Source organism: Equus caballus, chromosome 4 (genome assembly GCF_041296265.1).
Source record: "Equus caballus isolate H_3958 breed thoroughbred chromosome 4, TB-T2T, whole genome shotgun sequence".
In the NCBI taxonomy this organism is placed as follows: Eukaryota; Metazoa; Chordata; class Mammalia; order Perissodactyla; family Equidae; genus Equus; species Equus caballus.
The window spans coordinates 89109186-89132335 of NC_091687.1; the positions used below are offsets into that span (position 1 = coordinate 89109186).

Genomic DNA, 23150 nt, shown 5'->3' on the forward strand with positions numbered 1-23150 from the left:
CCAACAGTCATGGGAAAGTTACATTTTTGTTGGTGAATTTGAGGCATGACCAAGGGAGCACATGGCTGTGCCAACCCAGAGTGGGCAGCACGGAGCAGGGTGGCTGAAGGAACTAGCTCTGGAGCCACAATTCTCGGGCTGGCTCCTGGCTTCTCAGCCTTCTCAGAGAATCAAGGCGAGTTGCCTAACTTCCCTCAGTCTCCTCACCTGAAAGCGAGGGTGCCTACCTTGTAGGACTGTTGTGAGAATTAAATGAGTCAAAACTTAAAATGAAGAATCTGGGAACACTGCCTAACATACAGTAAGCTCTCCATAATGTTTGCTAGTATTATTATGTGGAAATTTTCAAGATTTGAAACAAAAGAGAAAAATAACTCACTCTCAGATGGGGATGGTGTGTAACCTGTATTTGATGAATTCCAAAGGCTACTTTGTGCCTGAGGGGACCGTGAAAACAGGCCGACGGCAGCCAGCCAGGGTAAGAGGGCTCCTAATAGCTCTCTGGGCGCCTCCTGCAGAGGGTGATCTAACAATCTCAGGGTTGTGAATGCCTCTCCTACAAAAGCAGGATGCACAAGGGGACAAAAGATAATGAGGTTTCTGGGTCTCCAGAATGGCAGGCCAGCGTTGAGTGGCCACCACAATGTGCATTACATCCCAGACTTCAGTCTTAACAGGTTCAAGTCATTTATTCACACACTCTTATTTATTAAGGGCCACTGTCATATAGGCTGAGAACTTACAGTCAATATAATTTCAAATAATTTAAAAAATGTAGTCCATCAGTCAATAGCATTTAATAAGTGGCCTCTGTTTGCCCCACGTTGTACCAAGTGCCTCAGGATGTTCCGCAAGCAGACAGAATTTGCTTCCGTGCTCAGAACAAAGAGGATCAGCATCAGAGAGTGAGACCATAAGGGGACCACAGCGTGACACATATAGTTTTGTAAACACTCATAAAATCATGCACTGAATCCTATTCTGTCAGAATTCAATGCTGACAAATTTCCACCATTACACATTTTATGCGATAATTGGCCTGTGAACCAATTTAAGGACACCATAAAAACAATTTCAATAATTACTACAATTCTAGGAAAAGATTACTACCCAAATGTATTCTGAACACTCCAGAAGCACAGGGTGTCTTATTGTTTTCATAGGAAAAATATATTTGTTAATCAAAAAATTAATTGAACTGCCTGTAAGCATATCATTATGCCCACATAATTAAACTCATGAATTATAATCCACGTTTCTGATGTTTCTTGGAAAAAAAAAGAAAAGTATTATGGGAGTTACATTTTTGAAAGAATTGTGAAGAAATTGAAAGCATATTAAAGACACTGAGAACATTTTGGAACTTGGAAGAAAGGTTCTTAATGATTATCTTCAGAGCAGAGCGTCAGGGAGTCATCGATTTAAATCCAGGTGGACACAAATTAATTATCCCCCCTAAAAAAGTCAGATAACATGAAAGAGAGAATCTATAACCAATATATAACATGACAGAAACCAAAACCAACACAAGAAAAATTACCTACATATTTCTTCCTAGCCTAGGACTCTGATTTCACATATATTCCACAAGGGAATTAGAGAAAAGAAGGTTTTGTTTTGTTCTGTGTTCTTGGTGAGTAGCCTAAAGTCTTAAGAATTTGTCTAATCTAAACAACACCACAGGAAAAATCCCTCAGCAACTAATGAACATTATTTGTTTTCTTCTAATTCTGATTTACACCAAATCCAATATGATTGTGCTGGTTCTGGTTTTCTACTACAGGTGAAAAACAAAATTACTTTTAGGCCATTTGAATCATTCTATTGCCTTTCAGTAGATTAAACCTGATTTTATTACAGCCCAAGATGTTCTTTTTGTTTTTGAATAAGTAGTGTAGCTTTCCCTTCCCTCCCTCGCCACTTCTTGCTTCCTTGCTTCTCTCCTTCCTTCCCTCCTTTCATTCCTAAATACACACTCCTGTAAAGCAGTGAACGTGTTATTTAGACTTTGGCCAACACTGTTGCTTAGATGGAGCTGTAGTTGTACACAGGCAAAGCACCTTCCATCTAGGGGGTCACAAGCTCCCAGGCAAGGGCAGCTCGTCAACCCCTGAAACGCTGACAGGGATTTCAGCTGCTGATTACTATCTGCTGTAGAGTGCTTAAGGCGGCGCTCAGTGCCTGCCTGAGCCTGAGGAGAAACCCAGGCCTTCCGACTAGAGAACTAAGCTTCCTGGCCCTACAGGGAATGATTTCCTGATTCATTTATACAAAGAACATATGCCTTTCTGGGAGACTCAGCAAAAAGAGGGATTCTTTCAGATTACCCCAGTCCTGTGTGGCTCCCCCAAATTATCTCAATAGAGAGGAAGAGAGAAGCTGGCAGATCTCAGCATATTAATAGCAAACAACACATTAATAACTATGTACTTTAATCTTCAACATTCATAATTGCACAAAGTATCACTGATCACTTAAATAATACATGTCACTTAATCTAATAAAAAACACCAGTAAAGTAGAGCATTCCAAGCAATACCTTGCGCATGTAAAAACTGTCTGCAAGCGACATTTAATACACAAAGTACAGAATCAGAACAGGTCTTTGAGGGGTCGTTATTTAAAATTCTTACCAATAAGGCAAAGCACTATGGAGAAACACATATAAATATATTCAACCTGCCAGATCTCTCAGCTAAACGCACAGCAGTTCTAATAGGTTTGGCTAAAGTGACTTTCCATATATACACAGGAGTTTCTAACACTCTAGCGTTGTTTGGTGATAGGAATGCAGAATAGGAACAAAGGGGGACTACCATTTACTTTCAAAACAGAATCGAGCGGGCACATCTAAACTCCTGACTAGTCAACTTAAAAATGGCATAATCAGAACTTTGTTAGAGAGAAAAATATTTTCTCCTTAGAAATGTATATGTGTCAAAAATGGCTGAAAATCATGTCCATGCTAGGGGAAAATCGAGTGTGGAAAAATTTGCATTTTTTAAAATCTATGCTGTAAGGAAAATAAAGAGCCAGAGCATTTTGGCATTAGCAAAAGGCTGAACTAAGTTCTCAGGCAATAAATTTATGGAGAAACATGACAGGCTCCTCATTAAAGCTATGTGTACGTTGGCTGAATTTTATACAAGATTCTTGAATCTTGTGGAAAATTGGGCACGGCTTGACATCTGAACAATGTCCCTGGTTAGTCTGATTTCTAAAGCATCGGAAAACGTTGCACTTTGGAAATCAAGTAGAGAAGGATAAACACACTAAAACAGGACTGGGCTGAATCTGAAAGTTATTTTTCCATACGTCTCTATGAGATATTTATTACCTTTATTTCTCTTACAAACACAGCCCCCCATGCTAGAAATACTGTGGCACTTTTTTTTTTTTTTTGGTGGTGAGAAAATAGTCCCATTAAGGCAAATCTTACCCGGCAGCAGTAACCACCTAAGGACAGGCAATTTTCAGTTGGCTTTTCAGAAGCTGGTTGCCATGACAAAGAGCACAATTTATTCCTTAGTCCCTTATCACAGCTACAGATCACAGACTATAAAAATTAACAAGGCTCTTTTCCTTTTCCTGATGATTTCAGAGTTCCTCATCCCTACCTGAGGTCTTTGTTCCCCCAATTAAATGGAATGAATGTCAGTCATCTAGCAATTCAATTAATGCTGATTCAAAATTCTGGCCCAAACCAGAATCTATAATCACAACCTCCTAATCACAGCTCAGTCATGAGAATGAAAAGTAAGCAGGAAATTGCACTAATTACTCAATTAGACTAATACTGTATTTTTAAGCAAGGGCTTAAGGGGCTGTCAGCTCTGACAAAGGACCATGGAGTCGTCCTCACCTTGTGTGCCCGTGGTGGCCCCACGGAAGCCGATGTTTTCAAGTGGCCATAATTTCTACCCGTCTAACACAGATGGACCCGAGGTGGGTAACGGAAATTTACAACTGATAAACCAACCACAAATGAGGAGCAGCTCTGGGAGGCTTCAACGGCTCTCCACGCAGCCCTCCATAATGGACGGTGCTCTCCTGCAAGGGGCCCCGCGCCCTGACAGAAGGCAGCTGAGCACACATTACCACCTGTGCTGGCTCCAGGAAAACAGAGTGAGGAGGAACATTCAGGGAGTGTGGGAGCTGCTCTGCTAAATCTTAGAAATTGAGCAATGCTCACAGGTACCGGCCTCCACATTCACAACAGAGCCGCCTGCAGCGTGCGCTCCTCAGCCAGTGGGCTCACCACAGGTGGGGAGCCTGGGGGCGGCTGAAAGCTAAGAATCATCCCCACCCACGGCTTCTCAGGCTGCACAGCCTACCTGGAGAACCTTCAGGAAACCAAGCACAGTGAGTGAAAAAGAACTGGTTGGGAAGAACACACCAGATATAACTGAGGTATTTACAAAACACAGGCTATAGATCAAAACAAGCTGGACCTTATTAAAAAAAATAGCCTAAAAAAATGAGACTCTTTTTGCCTAGTCAGTTTCCGAGATTACATATTCTGTAAACAACAGGGAGGACACCAGAGCCTGTCATGCCTCTGGTTTTTGTAAAAATCCTTCCCGAGTTGGATGTGGGAGAGGAGCTGGAGAAGGGAAGAGGGCCTATCACACAGGTCATGGTCTCTCCTCTGCGGCAGTGTCTGAAAATGACCAACTTGGGCACTGCTCAGGGGTTCCGGAAGGAGAGAAAACATTTATTTGACTAAGACAGACGAAGTCTTTACTTCCAGGGTTTGCCTTGCAGGTGGCCAGAGCCCAGAGAGCGGGGGTTCAGGTGGCCGGCAGGGCCCCCTGTGGGCAGATTCTGACCGCTGCGGGTGCTCCGGGGGCCTGGAACCTTGGAGTCTCTTCCGGAGGCATTAGCTTGGCTCAGCCGGCCTGAAGGGAACAAGAAAGCAGGGAGCAGAACTGCAAGAATGATTCCAGGGACAATCTGCCAAGGACACTTTTAAGCTCATGAAGTCTTAGGCTTACGACCACTTTTAAGTGAATGCAGTCCTATTTCAGCATCTACTTTAGGCTAAAACCTACTCTTCATCCTTAAGATCAACTTGAAGGTGGGGAATGGGGCAGGAATGAAAGGAAACCCAGATAGCTTTTCTTTCTTCCTCTCCATTATCCCCAACCAACCTGGCCTATCCTTCCTTCCTTCCTGGTAGAGAAGGGTGCAGGAGCGATCAGAGAAAGAGAAGACGGAGGAGTGTGCAAGGGTAAGGATGGAAGTGTCCCCAGAAGCAGCAGAAGGAAACAAAACTTTCCAAGAAGGAATCTGAATGCCTTAGCTCAGCCTCCCAACTCTGCCTGAATATACACTTTGACTGATAAATTCTCTTCTCTTTCTACGGCTGTGTGTGACGCCTAATTCTTGCCACAATCTGGGATCACCTCCACTCGCACCCCCACTCCCCTGCGTAGCACCTTCACATTTCCCCTCCCCAACAAATATTTTAAGAATTTGAATAGAAGAGATCAAGCGTTTCATATAATGAGGTGATGTTCCAAGTTGCAAATCTCAAGCTCAACAGAAAACATTATCTCTAAAGGTCAAAATATCTTACTAGGATTGTCTGCAGGACCCTGGTCCTCTTCTAGGTAGTACTCTATCTTTCTTAGGTCTTCTGGGGTAAATCTCCATTTATTCTCAGCTGGGAGAGGCGGTACTTTGGGGCTGGCTCGTTTCCGGGCAGAACCAGGAGGAAGGGCCTGCTGGCAGGATGCTGGCAGGGAACCCGTAATCAGTCCTTCGGGGAATTTCTGAGCTAAGACTTTTAGACCTAGGGGTGGAAGATGATCAGAAAAAGCAGCATTAACGTGGCAAGGCCATGGCGAAACCTGGAAAGGAGCCTACGTGTCTCCTAATCTTTGGTCTCCAAGTTGAGGCCAACACAAGGACATGAAATCCTTCTTAACTGCCTCACCATTAAGTAAATTACACAAGAAAATGTCAGTTGTTATGTGGGATTCTGAAAATTCCACCAGAAATCCTTTTGCTCAAGTCTGGAGCATTAAGGCTTTCTTACAGAGCCCTAAAGCAACATCATTATTTCAGGAATTAAAAACATGTGCTGATGGAGCTAATGGAAGTTTCAAATAACTCCTGACTCCTTTCAGCCAGCATGGTTTTCTCTCTTTCCAGAATACTAAATTCTGAACATGATGAGGAAAAAAGTGATGGGGGTGGGGTTGAAGGATTGTGAGTCCAAATGTCTGTTGTTTAAGTCCAAAGCACAACACAGTCCGGCTCACCTCCAGAAAGCATGAAGAGGTTTTCAAATCCCCGCTCGCACATGGTGGTGGCTGCCTGGCTGGCCAGCCTCTCGTCATCGTCGTACAGAATAATGATCTTGCCGTGGGCATTTTTCTAAGAGTCAGATGAGCTAAGGTTTGACTACGCTGAGCTAATGCTCCTAGACTATAAAGAAATCCTCAAGGAACCAAGAGCTGTCAATGTGCACCTTTCTGAGTTCAGGGAACACTGGGCGACACTACTCTTTACCCATCGCACCAGCAGATACTGGATTTCTTCCTGTTGTGGAAACCACACAAGCTGGTATTCTTTTCTTTTATACACTAATACTACCATGGTCCACGATGGCACTAGTTACACACTGTACACCCTCTAGCTCTGTTATACTTAACAACCCTGGAAACTGAATGTTCCAATCTCCATTTTACAGATGAAGAAATAGAAAAACTTTTATGTCCAATGTGTCCACTGCAGCCTTACTTATAATATGTAATATATAAGTAATATAATAAGTAATATGATAAATAATAAGTAATACAATGGTTTAGTAAATTACAGTAAATCTGAGGATGAGATACATTGCATTGAAAATGGAGTGGGGAAATACATTGTAATATGAAGTGGGGAAAAGCAAGATACTAAATTATATACACAGTATGATTTCTACTTTGTTAAAAAATACATAGAAGGGGGGCCAGTCTGGTGGCACAGTGGTTAAGTGTGCACATTCCACTTCGGCGGCCCAGGGTTTGCTGGTTCGGATCCCGGGTGTGGACCTATGCACTACTTGTCAAGCCATGCTGTGGCAGGCGTCCCACATAAAAAGCAGAGGAAGATGGGCACGGATGTTAGCTCAGGGACAGTCTTCCTCAGCAAACAAGAGGAGGATTGGTGGCAGATATTAGCTCAGGGCTAATCTTCCTCACCGCCCGCCCCCCTGCCCCCCAAAACTACATAGAAGACAGTCTGGAATAAAATATGCCAAAAGTATAATTAGAGTTGTTCAACTGGGTGATTATTGGAGATTTCCCCTTTCTTTTTTATATTTTTCAGTATTTAAATTATTTTCTAATTGTGACTATTATGAGGAGAAAAATTCAAATTTTACGAAGAAAAAAGTTGGAAGGAAAAAAATTAAGTTTTAATTTGGGAAAGCTTTCTGGGGAAAAAATGTCTTAGGACTAACTCTTAGCAGATCATAACCTTTAACCTAATGTTTTCTGGCCCACTGCAGAATGGCTTGGAACCATCTGCCTTAATAGTCAGGACACTCAGCAACAGCTAAGAGTCCAAATCTTAACATATGCTAAGTAAGCTAATTAGTATCAAAGGTCCTTCACAGAGTTTTCTTACTGGGAACATGATTCATGGTAAGTTTGATTCTTACAATCCTCATAACCACAACTCCTTAAAATGCAACAAAGGATACATATTCAAGAATATCATTTGAATAAGGGTTCATTGTTCTAGACAGAGTTGCAATTGGGTAACTGTAAGCTGCAAAGAGAAGAAAAAGTTTAGGAAGCTTGTAGTTCTCTTAGTACAACTTGGCCCCAATTCCCAGCTGGTTTAAAGTCTAACTAAGAGTTAAAAGAAACGTATTTTCAAAATCAATGAGCCATAAACACATACTTTTGTGAAAAGAGAAACAGGACAGTGAACAGAATAAGAAGCTTCACTTCACTGTTTCTGACATTAGCACTGGGCCCTTGAGCCATAGGGAAGTCACCAGCCTCTCTCGGAGCATTATGATAGAGCCAACTTACAGCTTCCCATAGTGGATCCAACTAACACGTGGGTTTCTTAACTGTTGCCATGGGATGTGGTTCGAGCCGCCTGGACTCAGGAACAGGCTCTGTTCCTGGGAGTGGGACATGATAAAGCATTCTCTCTCTTACCTCCAACAATGTGGCACTGCTGGTAAGAATCTCTATCTCGCACATCTAGCAGCAGGAAGGGGCAGTCGGGATAAGGTTTGTCTTTGGTGTTGGGCTCTGCTTTCTTCACTAGCCCTTTGTCTACATCCAGTTCCCCAACACCACTGATGACGCTGCAAATGAAAAAGTAGGTTAGCAGAAACTAGTCAGGGATTGGTGGCTTAAAGGTCAAATGTGTTTCTTCAGAACAGTGAGAGAGTGCTCAATGTCTTTTCAAAGGACACCTGAAAGAAAAAGGAAAATGGATATTGTGTCTCAGCTCTGCCTCTGAATGCAAGATCCTATGGATCCTATTCTATTACACTGGTCCCCAAGGAGGGGATTCACGTGCCTCTATTTACCTTCAGAGAATGCATGTTAGGTCACTAGCATGGCTGAGGGGGTAGAAACTGTAGAGCAGATGCTGCCTCCAGCAACAAGGGCAGCATTCAGGGAAAGAAAGAGGCGAACAGTTAATCCAATGGGATTTTGAGGAGTGTAAGAAAGCAGAGCAAGAGAGGAAAGAATAAGGTTGATAGGACAGGAAAGATGAAAGGTGTTTCTATATATACTATATGTAACAGAAAGTAACACAATGTTTTAATATATTTCATACACAGTGACCTATCCAATACGGATTTTGAACCTTAATGTTTTCAATAGTTATCTGTACTTACTTCCATTTTATAGGTTACAGTGTTGAGACTGAAGAGGCTTTTAGATTTGGTGGCATTCATAGACTGAGATAGAGGAAAAACTAGTGTTAAAATGAGGGAGTTCACCACTGACAGTTCTGTTTCTAAGGTCATAAAATTACTAAAACTGGTCACCATATTAATATTATAAGCAAAATGTGGTGAAAACATGAATCAAAGGCATAAGAAGAGTAGCTATTATAAACAACATGGCAAGTAGTGAAATATCTGTATTGGAATAAGAAGATGATAACTTTCCTAGGCAAATAAGAAGACATACATGCCAAATCACAGATTAGTATGTAGCAGCTGTTCCTCTCCCATCACAGCAAGTCAAATTCTGCATTTAAATCTGATAAACATTACAACAATGTGCTATACAGTGCATATTATGTTGACCCAAAGGAGAAGAAAATCTATTTCACATGAAACTGGATCCTCAATGGAAGTTTTGTTGGTCTACCTCATTTTGAAGGCAATTTTAGACCTCTTACACAAAAGTAGTTATAAAAATAATAATAGCGGTATTGATGATAGCAATTCTTTCTCTAGTAGAACTAGTTTCTCTAGGAGAACCGTTTTACCAGTAGAAGGGATGGATATGTGCTGAAAATCGGAACTGTCTTGTAATCAACAGCTAATATTTGAGAAAACGTTGCATCACAGTCTGTGGAAGAGGAAGGTCCAGCCACCTGCAGTTTGAGAAGTGACACCAAGGGTTGCTTTCATTCTTCTTTGTACCTATTTAATATCAGAGCACTACGAGTGGCACTCTATTTTTCTTCTGATTCTAGACAGGGTAATTACAAGCTGCAGCAGACAGAAAAGGAGGGAGGAATCATTCTTTCTGAGTCAAAAGATAGTAGTTGTAAAGCTAAGTTCTAACAGCAAACTTGCATATAGGAAGGCTGAGAAGAACGGAATTGAGGAGTGAAAATGAATGCTCTCCTATCAATATATTCTTACCCTAACTGACTAAGAATGCTGTGAAAAGATTCAGGAGGTGGCATTTATATAAAGAGAAAATAGAAGGGCTGGGATGAAAATGTGGGACTTCATTACTGCCAATCTGTTTCTAAGGTAATTAAATCACTGGAATTGGTGTCTAGATTAATATGAAGGTAAAATGCAATGAAACATGAATTTGATTAGAGTACCTCTGAAGAGTCGAGCGACTAGAGTCCCCCGCTCCCGCACTATGTATGAACTGGACTGGGCTCAGTGACTGCTCCCCGGGGCTCCCTTTCCCGTTGGTCCTGGCTGCGATTTCAGCATCAGGGTCTGAAGCTGCAGAATCGTTGTCTGAAATTTGCAAATAAATAAATAAATAAGTAAATTTAACCTTAGAATTTGTATTTACTTGTCAGGCAGTTCCACTGAAATTAGGTCAAGAAAAGGAAATCATATCACCATTATTAAATTGTTCTCTAAGTTCTAATGCATAGGTTCTCAAAATGTAGTCTGTGGACCCCCGGAGTCCCCAAGACCCTTTCAGGGGATCTGCAAGATGAAAACTATTTTCATAACCAAGATGTTACCTCTTTTAATGTGTTGATATTTGCAATGATGATACAAAATGGTGGAGAAAATTGTTAGTGCCTGAGCAAGGATAAGAGCAGAGGTACCAAGTTTTACTAGTAATCATTGTATTTTTCACCAACACACACACACTCACAGTTAATAGATATGACTGTCACATTTTAAAAAGTTCTTGATGAAGTAGTAATAATAATTTTATTAAAGCTTATCCCTAAGTACACACCTTTTTAATATTCTGTGTGATGAAATGGGGAGAGCACATACGGCAAGTGTGCTACTCACCAAAGTACCATTGTTGTCTCAAGGAAAAGCATTAGGGTGATTAATTGCCCTGAATACCATTTTTACTTAAAAGAAAAACTATGGTTACTTAGACTTGCCCATTTGGCAGATATTTTCTCAAAAACAGTCTAAGTGAACTTGTCATTTCAGGGAAAACAACTCATGGTATTTGTTGCAATGATTAAATTTTGAACCAAAATCAGAATTTTGGAAACTGTATTTGCCATCAGGAGCTTGACTACTTCCCTACATTTAATGACTTTTCTAATAAGATAGGTGGTAAGATTAATAAAAATGGGATTTTTTGGATACTGTGTAATAAAATTTATCAACATTTGGAAGATCTTCATAACTCAGTGAACCAATATTTTCCAAATGACCAATGAATGATATTATAAAATCATGCACAGGTAAAAGAGTCACTCAAAGTCTAAGACAGACCAATGGGTTTAATGCAACAGACTATGAAATTCATCGATATGGTTTCAGATTCCACGTTACAACTATCCTTTAAGAAGCTATCGCTTGTTAAGTTTTGGTGTAGTATCAAAACAGAAATCGACAGTTTTTGGAAAGGGCTGTTAAAATATTCCTCCCTTTTTCAACTACAGGTCTGTGTAAGGCCAGGTTTTCTTCATATACTTCCACCCAAAGAGCATATGGTAACAGATAGAATGCAGAAGAAGATATAAGAATCAGCTACCTTCTATTAAATCAGACACTGACAAGATTGACAAAAAAAAGTAAAACAATGCCATTCTCAGTAAACAAAAAACTCTCATTTTTTTTTCTTCTGGAAATATAGCTATTTCGCATAAAAATGTTATTTGTGTTTTGTAATGGGTTTAGTATTGTTGTTTTTAAGTGAAATAGTAAATAAATTTATTTTTTAACTTCTTAGTTTAAAATTTTAACACTCTAAATAGATATATAATTCAAATAAACCAAAACTCTTCGAGGTCCTTAATAATTTTTAAGAGTGTGGAGGAAGACTGATATCAAAAAGTTTGAGAATCTACTGTTCTCACTAGTATAATGAGAGAAACAAGAGAAATAAGAGGCCTAGTTATTCAAGCATATATTAAAATTTAATTTGCATATGATATAATATACTTAGAAACTTTGGGAGAATCCTATGAGAATAAGGAAAATAAATATGTGGTTAGATAACAAAATAAACACTAAGAAAATTTTTTCCTATATACCAATTAGAAAATAACATCTCATTTACAGTAACAACTGCAGATACAAAATATACTGTCCTAGGAAAAAACCTATTAAGAAATATAACAACAACAAAAAAGAAATGTAAAGGATCTATAAGTCCTTTATAGGGCATATAAGAATTTTCCTTAGGGACATAAAGAAGAGCCAAATGGAGTGACATACCTTGCATTTTCCTGACAGGGCAACTAAAAGTGAAATGATGTTAATCCTTTCCAAATTTAATTTTTAACCTTCATACAAATCCCAATGGGATTTAAAAAAAAAGCTTGAAAGGATTTTTAAAATGAGAAGAAAAAAATACATATGTATAGAGAGACACAATTTGGAGAACCTGCTTTATCAAATAGTAACATATATTGAAAAGGTAAATGATCAAAATAATGCAGAACTACAACCAGAACAATGGAATATGGTAGCTAACAGAGAAACAAATCCTAGAATACACATAAAAAGCAAATATATGTTAAAGGTATCATCACAAATCAGTAGGTAAAGGCAGAACTACTGAATAAATGGTGCTGGGATAAGTTGTCAACTATCTAGAAAAATCAGATTTAGATAACGCCCTCACATCACATACCAAACTATATAACAGATGGATTGATGTAGGGGAAAAAACAACCAAGCAAGCTAAAAGAAAACATAGGTGAATAATTTATCTTGTTTTTGATTTTATGAGTCTAAAACAATAAAAAGAAAAAACATGAAAGGCTAATAGATTTTAAACATGTAAAAATGCAAACCTCATATATGTCAAATCCAGCACAAAGAAAATTAAAAGGTGAATAACAAATTAGGAAAAACGTCTGTGATCACACATATGAATGAGAAAAGGTTAATATACTTAATTTACAAAGAGCTTTTTAATTAACTAGTCCTTTAACTGAAAAAAGATCATGTTGCAGAAGGTAAAAAATGCCATCAAGATGAAACTGTGACCATAGAAGGAAGTCTTCCTCCCTTCCAGACTGCAGACCCCTCCCCCAAGGGAACTGCCTTCACTTCCCTCCAGAAATAAAACAACTACATACTTTTGCACATATTTTATTTTCTCCCCTTTCTACACATCCAGGAGAATGCCATTCATACTGCTCTACCCTTTGGTTTTTTGTTTGTCTTGCTGTTGCTTTATTTTTACTTAATAATACAGCTTGGAAATTGTTCCAATTCATCAAGTAAAGATTTTTCTCATTCATTTTCAAGGCTGTATTGGTTTCTAATGTATAAAGATATCATAATTATATAGAGCCTTTACACATCAATAAGTAAAAGATGAACATTCCATTAGGAAAAAAAAGGGAAAGGACAAGTAATATCCTCAAAAGAAGAAATATGTATGACCAATAAACACCCACAAAGGTGAACCTCACAATCAGAGAAATTCAAAATAAAACTATTAGATACCACTTTTCATCTATCAAACTGGCAAATAGTTACAAAAATGACAATTATTCAGCAGTTACAAAAATGAGAATTATTCAGCATTGGCTAGGATGGGGAGAAACATGTCCTCTCATTTACTTGGTGGGAATGCAGACAGATAGAACCATTCAGGAGATAATGTGGAGTCAGCATTGAGAGTCTTAAATGTTTCTACCTTTCCACCATCTGCAGCAATTTATCATCAGGAAATAATCAGAACCATGCAAACATTTATGTATTTACACTGCAGCATTATTTTATAGAAGTGAAAAATTAGAAAAACTGTAATGCCCAACAATGGAGTAATTAAATAAATTATGGTATATCCAAAGGATAGACATTATATGACAACACAACCTTTACAATTAAGCTTTTGAAGTCTATTTAATGACATGCATAATGCATGATAAAATGTTAACTGAAAACAGCATAATACAACACTATATACAAAAAGTATGGATTTGGGTGGGGAGTTAGGGGGAAAATAGACCAAAATGTTAACAGGAATTATTAGTTATTTTATTTTTCTTCTTTATATATTTTGTTTACAGCATTCTACTTTCTGGAAATATACTTTTAAGTCAGGAAAAAACAATAAACATTACAAAAGGAGATTTTTTAAATGCCTTCAAAGATAGCCAATATGCATACAGATACAATCTGTTCTAGAGGCATTCCTGAGTGAGTTATTATTCTGTGTAGAGCACTAGAAAAACACTAATATTACTCACACATTATGGTGTCCTACTTTACAAGGGCCTATTTTGCTGTGCAAATTTATCACAGAAGAGAAAATTGCCTGTGCCCATATGTTTTGGTGCTGCAATTTCAACAATGAATTAAAGGACCAAATCCATGTACTTACATAACCAGGTTAAAATTGGGAGTGCTTGTAAGAGGAGACTCAATTATCTCCGTTACAAAGAGCCCTTATTTCTCGGCTGTGTGAGAGGCATCTGTCAAAGATAAATTCCTGTCTTTTTCAGATTCTCTTTATCCTCCCTAGCAAAAACAAGCCCAGGGAAACGACAGTTGAGTTGCACAAACCCCGTGTTCAGACTTCCTGAGAAACTTGTCTTGAAATCAGAAGTCAAATTCCTGGCTACATCAACCTTAACAAAACACAGTCCCCTTCCGTAAACAGCCACACATCGATTGTTAGTACTTCAGGATAAAAGAAAGACCTAAACTCGGTGTATTCCTTTTATGAGAGAGCAACTAAAAGGTTTTATTTTTGACTCGGTATTTAAGAGGGGAAATCCAGGGCCTGCCTCTCTTTCTAGCCTTGTCTCCTACCTGCGCCTACGCTTCCCTCAGGCCACAGCCAGGCCGGATTAGGCGATTCCCCCAACACGCCTGGAGTTTATTCTCTTCCATGCCTTTGCTCAGGCTACTCCTCAGCTTGCAAGAGCCTTACCCTTAATTTGCACCTGTTGAGATTCAAACCCCACTTTTAAGGCCCAGTTCAAAAGCTTTAAGAAAGCCTACCTTGGTCTTCTAACTGGAAAATATCTTTCCTTCTTTGGAACACCCACAGCAAAGACACTAGTTGCTACCAGAGATGCATAGATTTGGATCCTACGCCCATGCCTTACGGGCTGTATCACCTGGAGCAAGTAATTTAACCTCTGAGGCTTAGGCTTCTCATCTGTAAAGTGCACCTTCCTTCTAGAGTTTTTGAGAAGATTAAATAAGAAAACTCATGTGAAGTACCTAGCAATGTATATTCAATAAATGATGGTTTCCTTCCAGTCCTCCATCATGAATGTTTACCATATTAGCGATATTAATAATTTTGTGTTTCTATTATCATTCTCCTCACCCAACACACATAAACCTGTGCATGTGCACATACGTGACTACAAACTTCATGTAAACAGAGCTGCTTTATCCACCTTTGTAGTCTCATAGCACCTGATTCTGTGACCTGTACTTATATGGGACTAAAAATATTTGTTGAAAACAAGTAATTACTATATTAAACACATCTAAAACATTTAAAACTATAAATGTTCAAGCCAGAAAACCAGATGGCTGTTTTAAGGAAATAAGAGTTAACAGTCAAAGAACCAGGTAGCGCTTCTCAGAGGGCAACAATCTAGTTACAAATAGATACTTCAAAGTCCCAAGTCCCTGTGAACACAGCAGCACAGGGTGAGCACTTCAGTCAAATAGTCCATCCGTTATTGTCCCCACATCCTCAATTCTCATTACCTTCTAGCCTTTGAATCTCCTCAGCTGTCACTTCCAGTGTTTGATCAGATAGGGAAGCAACTTGGATGACCTGATAGAAAAGAGAATGAAATGTGTAGATGGTGTATGTTCATCTGTCTTTAAACAGAGGCAATTCTGTCTTTTACAAAAGATGAGGAAACATCAAACATCAAAGATTTCTCGTTTTAAGAAACTTGTCAGTCCTCAACTGGAGACTAAATCTCAGGTCTCCTTACTTTGCGAGTGGTAATTACACTGCAGATGATCATTCCAGAAGAAAAGATTCATCTAAAGCATTACACAATAAACTTAAAAGACTAAAAGGATAATTTAGGACAAGAAACATGAATAAGAGTTTAAAACTGCTCCATACATATTCTAGTCCCAACTTGACACATTTCTTGAAAATGCAATACTTACAAGAATAGAACTCTATCAGTAATTCTTCATGCAGAAAGGAAATAAATGTAATTATGAATATATTGATAACAAAGTTGTATACCTACATACAGTTTTTAAAGCACTTGTACAACTTAGCTCATAGGGCTCAAGATACACCTTGAGTTACATCAATGGAACTCTTGTTTGGGTGCCAGAGTGATACTCTGTTCATAATCTTCAAATAAAATTAGAAAGTGACTTTCCCCAAGTAACAAAACAGCCTATGGCAGAAAGACTTGGCAAAAGAGCTCAGTCGTAGACAGGAGACCCCCCAGCTTCCACAGAGATAAATGCCCAAACAATCCAGAGTCCAGAATTCTAGAGTCTAAATATTAAATTAAATGGACAAGGAAAAAATAAATCCTAAACCACAAATTTGATGATTTAAAAGTATAGTGCACATTTTACTTTATAAAATTCTTATCAAAGAAAAGAGAAAAATTTTATACCATCCTTGAATGAACACACACTACACACCAGTTAATCCTCCCATACGTGGAATATAAAGAATCAGAAGAAGCCCCTCTGCAAACATTACCTAGAGTTGAATTTAGAAATAGTCACAAAAAGCAGCACAAATTAGACAGTTTTTACTCCAATGGAAGATCATTAAACTTACCAACTGGGCAAAAGTTGTAACTTTCAGTCTCTTGAAAAGTTCATCTTTTTTGTATCTATAATCTGAAAAGCAGGATAGGACAAATATTTTTCTAGATTTATTTTGCTTTCTTAGAGGTATTAATTCTTTCTAGTCATCAAGTTATATGGCATATTTTCCAACTTATTTATATGCCTTTATGGTCTCCTTTACATATGTTATCTCATTTGATCCTCATGATATCCTCAAAATTAAGTGTGGCCACTATTATATCATCTCTTCATTTTTTCCCTTTGCTTTGGCTGGTAGGAAGCCTAATGTTGAATTTAGAAGCCACCTTTTCGTGTCTAGTGACTTTATCCCTCGCCTTTATATTATTAGTCTACCACTGTGCTTTCACTAGGCTGTCTCTACTTTGACCATATCATATTGCATGCATTTTTATAAGCCACTTTAAATCCTTTTCAGAACAAAGCAGGGAATAAACGTCTGCATTTTACAAATGAGGACAGAGACGGAGAGAAGCTGAGTTGCCCCAGGTCAAACAGCTGGTAAGACATTTACACCCTACAATTCTAACTCTGCCCTGAAAAGAGAATAATTATACTCCCTGAGGTTACAAACTATGCTAGAGACACAGGACAACATTTTCTTTTCCTGGAGTACAATGCTAGGATCCAAGTTATGACTGGTCCTGATAAACTCTTGTATCAATTTCTAATCAATCTATTCAGTTTTGCAAGATGAAAAAGTTCTTGAGATCTATTGTACACAATGTGATATACTTAATGCTACTGCATTGTACACTTAAAAATGATTAAGGTGGTAAATTGTGTTTTTTAACCACAATTAAAAGAAAATAAAAATCAACCTAAAACATCAATATTTATTCAGTGCTATTTTTACAGTTCTGAGATATAATTCAAATGGGGGTACTTCCGTACTGTGTCAATCATTCTTCATATCATATTAAACAGTTTTTAAAAATTTAGCCAGGGGCCAGCCCCATGGCCGAGTGGTTAAGTTCGAGTGCTCTGCGGTGGCCTGGGGTTTGCTGGTTTGGGTCCTGGGTGCAGACCTACACACCACTCATCCAGCCATGCTGTGGAGGCATCCCACATAGAAGAACTAGAATGACCTACAACTAGGATATACCACTACGTACTGGGGCTTTGGGGAGAAAAAAAAAAAAAGGGGAAGATTGGCAACAGATGTTAGCTCAGGACCAAACTTCCTCACCCAAAAAAATAAAATAAAAATTTAGCCAATTTCACTTTATCTAGTATCTGTCCCACTGAGGCATGTTAAAAGTTGGCTTCCTTAAACTTTTCTGAAGATGACTGCCAATTCTGAAGAGTTTTCAGCATTGACCTCCTGCCCGCCCTCACATTTCACTCCTCTTCTAGATTTTTATATTGGCACCTATACTCCTTAAACATGACCTCATTATTTCAGAATTACTAAATGTTAGCTGGATAATTACTATGGCCTTCACAGGATAAATGTCTCATAAACCAAGACTCATAGCAACAAAGGAAAGGATTAACTGTATTTAAGATTATTGACCTGGTGTTACTAATCATTTCCATGAATTTCCAAAAAACCAGTACAGACCAGACAGTTATTTTGGAGGATAACGTTAGGTTGGCTTACCAAACACCTTTACAACCCAGAGTCAGGAAATGATATTACCTTAAAAACCAGCCTTTTATAAATATGTCAAGACTCTTTTTTATAGGGAATTAAAGCTTCTCTGCTCTAAAATGCCTTAAAAAGAGCAATTTGGCTAATAACTGACCATTACTTCTAGAAAATTCTTAGAAGAGCTTCTTTTGGATACAAGGTAACAAACCTAGATGCAAAGGAGCTTCTAAAAGCTGCCAGGATGCAGACCCTCCTAGGCTGAGCAGAAGCTTTAAAAAGTGCAACCGAACAACTACAATATTCCTCTCAATTGCCACCAACTTGCCCACCAAAAGTCATTTATGTAAATCAAAATGGCAATAAATCAGTCAACGAAAACAGTCAACTTTAAAGTAGTTTGCACTGTGGCATTTATCCATTGATATTCTTGTTGTATAGTTGCATAGTTTGAAATACTTCTCCAATTCTTCACATTCTAAGTACAAAATGTACACATTAAAATACCCTATAACTAAGTAGAAATCACCTTAAACAAAAAACAGACTCTACAATAGTCTAATGATTGCCATTTCTAGTGTCCTCTCACAAGCACTAGAAATCCCACTGCATATTTGAGCCTGAATTCTACATACCTGGTTCTGGTTTAGAAGGACAGCCATCATTGGGACTTTCTGACATTATTACTCACAGATAAAAGATCAAACTAGACGTTTTACAGTAAATTGTAAGTTTTATAAAAAGGATGACTTGGAAAGCTCTGTCAGTCCTTGCAAGAGCGAACAGAGCTTTAAGAATGGAGCTTCTGCTACTGTAGCTTCTCCCAAACTCTGTGATGAAGACAAATAAGCCTAGTGTCAGATATGTTATCAAGCTTTGCTTCTCCAGTAAGTCTGGAGTCTAAGTCTGTCTCTCTCAAGTTACTGGAAGGACAGAGACCTGACTATCTAGGATGTTTCACACTGGGTCCAACTAGTGTCATCTAACCACCAGAAGCCAAGAATAGGCTTTGTAAATGGTCAATAGACACAGAGTGTCTCTTTTCCCCAGGCAGAGTTGAAAGAATATTCAGACTACAAAGGAATTCTGCATTTTCAGGGTTCTGTTAAAACACGTTATTAGCAAAGGGAAGTTGGGCTCACAGTGGAAGATAAATCAAAGGAAGTAACAGAACAAGGTTTGTGATTTCACAGAAAGACATGGCATCTAAGGTAATCTGAGAAAAGTGATGGGTTTAGGGTGTCATGAAAAAAGCCAATATTCTCCTCCCTTTTTACCCAAAAGAACACCTACAACAGAAAAAGGGAAAAGAGAAGGAACTATCTTCCAAAATGTAGATCCCAAACCAGAATCTGAAGTAATTCTAGTCAGGGAATCAGCAGAAAGTGTGTGAAACAAGGTGAGAGGAACCTTCTGTCTTACTAAAAGGAAGCTCACAACTTCTAAAGAGGGAAGCAAGCATTTTTCAAGGACTCCATTCCAGAGGTATTTCTTCTGGGAGATAAACTCCTTTTAAAGTTTAGATGTTAAAGAAACCACATCGTGCTCTTAAGAAATGTTTTAAATAGGGTTTCAGAAATCTGGGTGGAATGGGACATTTTTACGGGACAAATTTTGGTGTGGACATGTGAGCTATATTCAGCTTCAAATGGATAGGACGTGAAAGAGACTACAAACCAAAGTAGAAGCAGGCCGGCTGAATCTTGCCTGCACAGATGAATTAAGGACAACAACAATGAAGCGTAGGTGAGTAAACAAGATTTTTTCAAAGTTTAAAATTTTAATATATACTTAAAATGTATATAGTTTACAATATAAACTGTATAAATATAAAATATATAAGAAGAAAAGGGTACTGTGACATTACACATTAAAAACAAATATCTACAGCATTAGCCCGTATAGCTGAACCTGGCAAATAAGTCAGCATAAAGCTGTTCCTGAGTCCCGGTCTATTGTTTGGGGTTTCTCAATACTGCAGAAATTCAAAAGGAACAGAAACATTATCGTTTAAATTAAAAGGCCTGCTGTGTAAAAGCAAAAGTTCTGGTGAATTCTGGATTTGTAATATTCTCTTCTCAGAAAATGTATATTACCAGAGTCAAGTACTGAGCTGTTTTCAATTAGAGGACCTCTTTACTACCCTTAGCTAAACACTCGCCTACCACCGGGTTCTCCTACTGAATATAAGAGCAAATCCATCTCAGAAAATAGACGTTTCTATTTCTTCTTTAATTCTGGCCTTGATGTGTACATTTTACATCCGTTTTGGACACACTGAAAAATTATGATTTTGTGCGAGGGCAATGCACTCAATGACTAGTAGCATATCTTTGCAGAAGATCATTTTTTAAAAAGGATGTGCATGAAATATGATTTTTAATTAAAAGAAAGCAGACTGCAATGAATTTACAATGCATAATACCACTTTAAGAATAAGCTTTCTTCCTCACATCTCTAAGTCTTTCATGAATACTAATTCATACTCAAAAGAATGTTATGAAATAAGAGACAGATTATTACTCCTATCTCAGGGACAGAGAACATAAGAAGACAGGAAAAGGTCATGAAGACTGTAGGACAATGAAACTAGCAGCTCAAGTTCTCCCTGCTTACCTAGAGCTCCACATTCCAACATTAACATCTCCTATGGGATCTAAATCGGGCTCAGACCCAAAGGCCACAATCTTAGCAGCTGACCAGGATGACAGTGTTTCCCACATTCTTCTAGGCACCCACCAGGCTCAGCCATCCATGTGTCAGGTGTAGAGTATGGTAAGGGTTGTCAATAACCAACGTACAGAACAACTATAGGGTTCCATTATCCCAAACCATCACCACTGTTACTCACTTTTTTTGATCTCTTCTAGCTTCTCAATGTATTTAGTCATACTGTTACCTAAAAAGAGAATAAGAATTTTAGATATGCTCTTAATGGAAGAAAATGAGTAAAACTGTGAAAACAGAATGGAGTACAAGTACTCTCTAAGCTTTCCTATCCTGTTCTTACAGAATTACAGTCGGCAAATGGCCACACATAGTAAACAGTCTTATGCATTATACAGCATCATTAAAAGATGAGGAATCAATGGAAATGTTTGGGCCAAATGTGTTTAAGCTGGGGTGCATACCCAATAAACATTAAGAAGTCCCAGGCAGTACAGATGATCACTTTATATAATTTTTTTTTCTTTTGGAGTCAAGGCTTTCCTCCTCCTTTTATCCCCCATGATCTTTTTGTTGGGGAGATACGCAGAGGAGGAGAAAGAAAGCAGCAATGATATTTGAATGTCTATCTGCGCTGCTGTGGCCACCCAAGCAACCCTTTCCTCTCCGCTTAGTCTTTGTGGTTTCCCTCTCTTTCTTGAACTTGTCTTCCACCAGGCAAGCTGATGTTGCAGCCCGAGCTAGACCACACAGTCTGTTCACTAGTGTTCACCACGGGTTTGATTTGCTGAGAAACAACAGCAGATTCCCACCACTGTGGAGAGTCCCCAGCTCTCATGTTTTATAGCCTGGTTCTACAATACTAGGTTCTAGCCAAGGTGGTTTGGAGAGTTTTCATACATTAAAAGTGGGCCAGAATCATTCTAGTTTCCGAATGAACTAAAGTCTAGTTCTCAAGCCAGGGACTATTATTTTTTATTGGGTATGCTTTGATTTGATTCAATTCAACACAGCAAGCTCTATGTGGCACCTAAAACATAAAGCAAAAAGAAAAACATATAAAATAATTTCTCATTTCTCTAATTGTGCTCCTAACTTTTAAGTTTTGAGAGGAAATAGTCAGATTCAGTCTCAACTTCAGATAAAAGAAATGCTTCCAATTACATAATAGCATGAACTGATGTTTTCAAGGACTATTCTGAACTTTTCTTCATGTTTAGGTCAGAAACAGAGAAAGAAAATTCTTGCTCTGAAATCCAAAATACATTTTCAAAAAACAACTTATATCATTTGTTGTTATTAAATCTTTATCATGAATTCATAGTGGAAAAAAATTCCACTGAGTTTTTAAAAATTTTCTCTCTGAAGACACACACCCTCCAGATCAGGACCAGGAAGCGGGATTCAGTATAGTCCTAGAGTCAGACTGGATCCTTCCAAAAGCTCAGAGAGACATGATGGCACCAGTCAAGGCCACTCAGAAGGCCTGAGCCTTCTCAAGACAGACACTGGGAACCTCTCAGAAGAGGCCCAAATAGCACCAAAGACCAGGATTAGAACCAAATATGATTTTTTCTAGGTTCTTCAGGCTGGAATTGACTTCAGATGCAACCAGATCTCCAGAGAGGCAACCACGAATTCTTCCAAGACACATCCCTCTCCCCTGCAACTCTGAACTCAGGCGAGAACCTGCTAGCGCATACAATGGGGGAAGAAGACGGGGCAAACAGCGTGCTGTTCAGCATCCTACAATCTTATTCTCAAACTATCTTACGTAACAGCTTTTGGTTACATGTTCCTGAGTCCCCTACAGTTGCACGTGTGGACATGGCAGTTCGTTTCTTTTAGCTAGGGCCGCTTCAGGCAGTCTTGTCAGAAAATCAAGGTACGAAAAGCATTACTGACTTGTCCAGTGACATAGCGAGTTAGTAACTAAACCAAGATTAGTACGGATTAGACATTCCCAACCTGATTTCTAATACAGCTCACAAAAACACACTGCTTCTCTAGTTGCGCTGTTTTAAACACACGATTTCACTGTGAGGTAAATGTTACTTCCCTGATAGTAACAGGTGGGAACCATTTCGTGCTCTAAATTCCCTGAGGCATATTACGCATGGAAAACAATAGCCAGCCTTATTATATCATCTTTATTATTAAAGCATTACATTTCCAATCCATAGTGGTTTCCACTAACAAAGTGTCTAAAATCCTGTTCTCAATCAATTATCAACATTTCCA

At 38.6% G+C, this 23150-nt stretch overlaps 1 protein-coding gene across 5 annotated transcripts in view; it reads right to left on the reverse strand.

Moving 5' to 3' along the window:
• Window positions 1-2415: 2415 nt before the first annotated feature.
• CEP41 (centrosomal protein 41) overlaps window positions 2416-23150 on the reverse strand; it is a 44842-nt gene continuing 24107 nt past the window's right edge. For all 5 annotated transcript variants that reach the window (XM_005609372.4, XM_023639682.2, XM_023639683.2 and 2 more), the window contains 9 exons: window positions 21094-21141; window positions 16623-16684; window positions 15563-15632; window positions 10036-10180; window positions 8166-8317; window positions 7697-7764; window positions 6267-6381; window positions 5579-5794; window positions 2416-4898 (listed from right to left, as the gene is read on the reverse strand). In XM_005609372.4, coding sequence (XP_005609429.2) covers window positions 4741-4898; window positions 5579-5794; window positions 6267-6381; window positions 7697-7764; window positions 8166-8317; window positions 10036-10180; window positions 15563-15632; window positions 16623-16684; window positions 21094-21141 — 1034 coding nt within the window. In that variant the 3' untranslated portion in view covers window positions 2416-4740. The remainder of the gene's footprint in view (window positions 4899-5578; window positions 5795-6266; window positions 6382-7696; window positions 7765-8165; window positions 8318-10035; window positions 10181-15562; window positions 15633-16622; window positions 16685-21093; window positions 21142-23150) is intronic.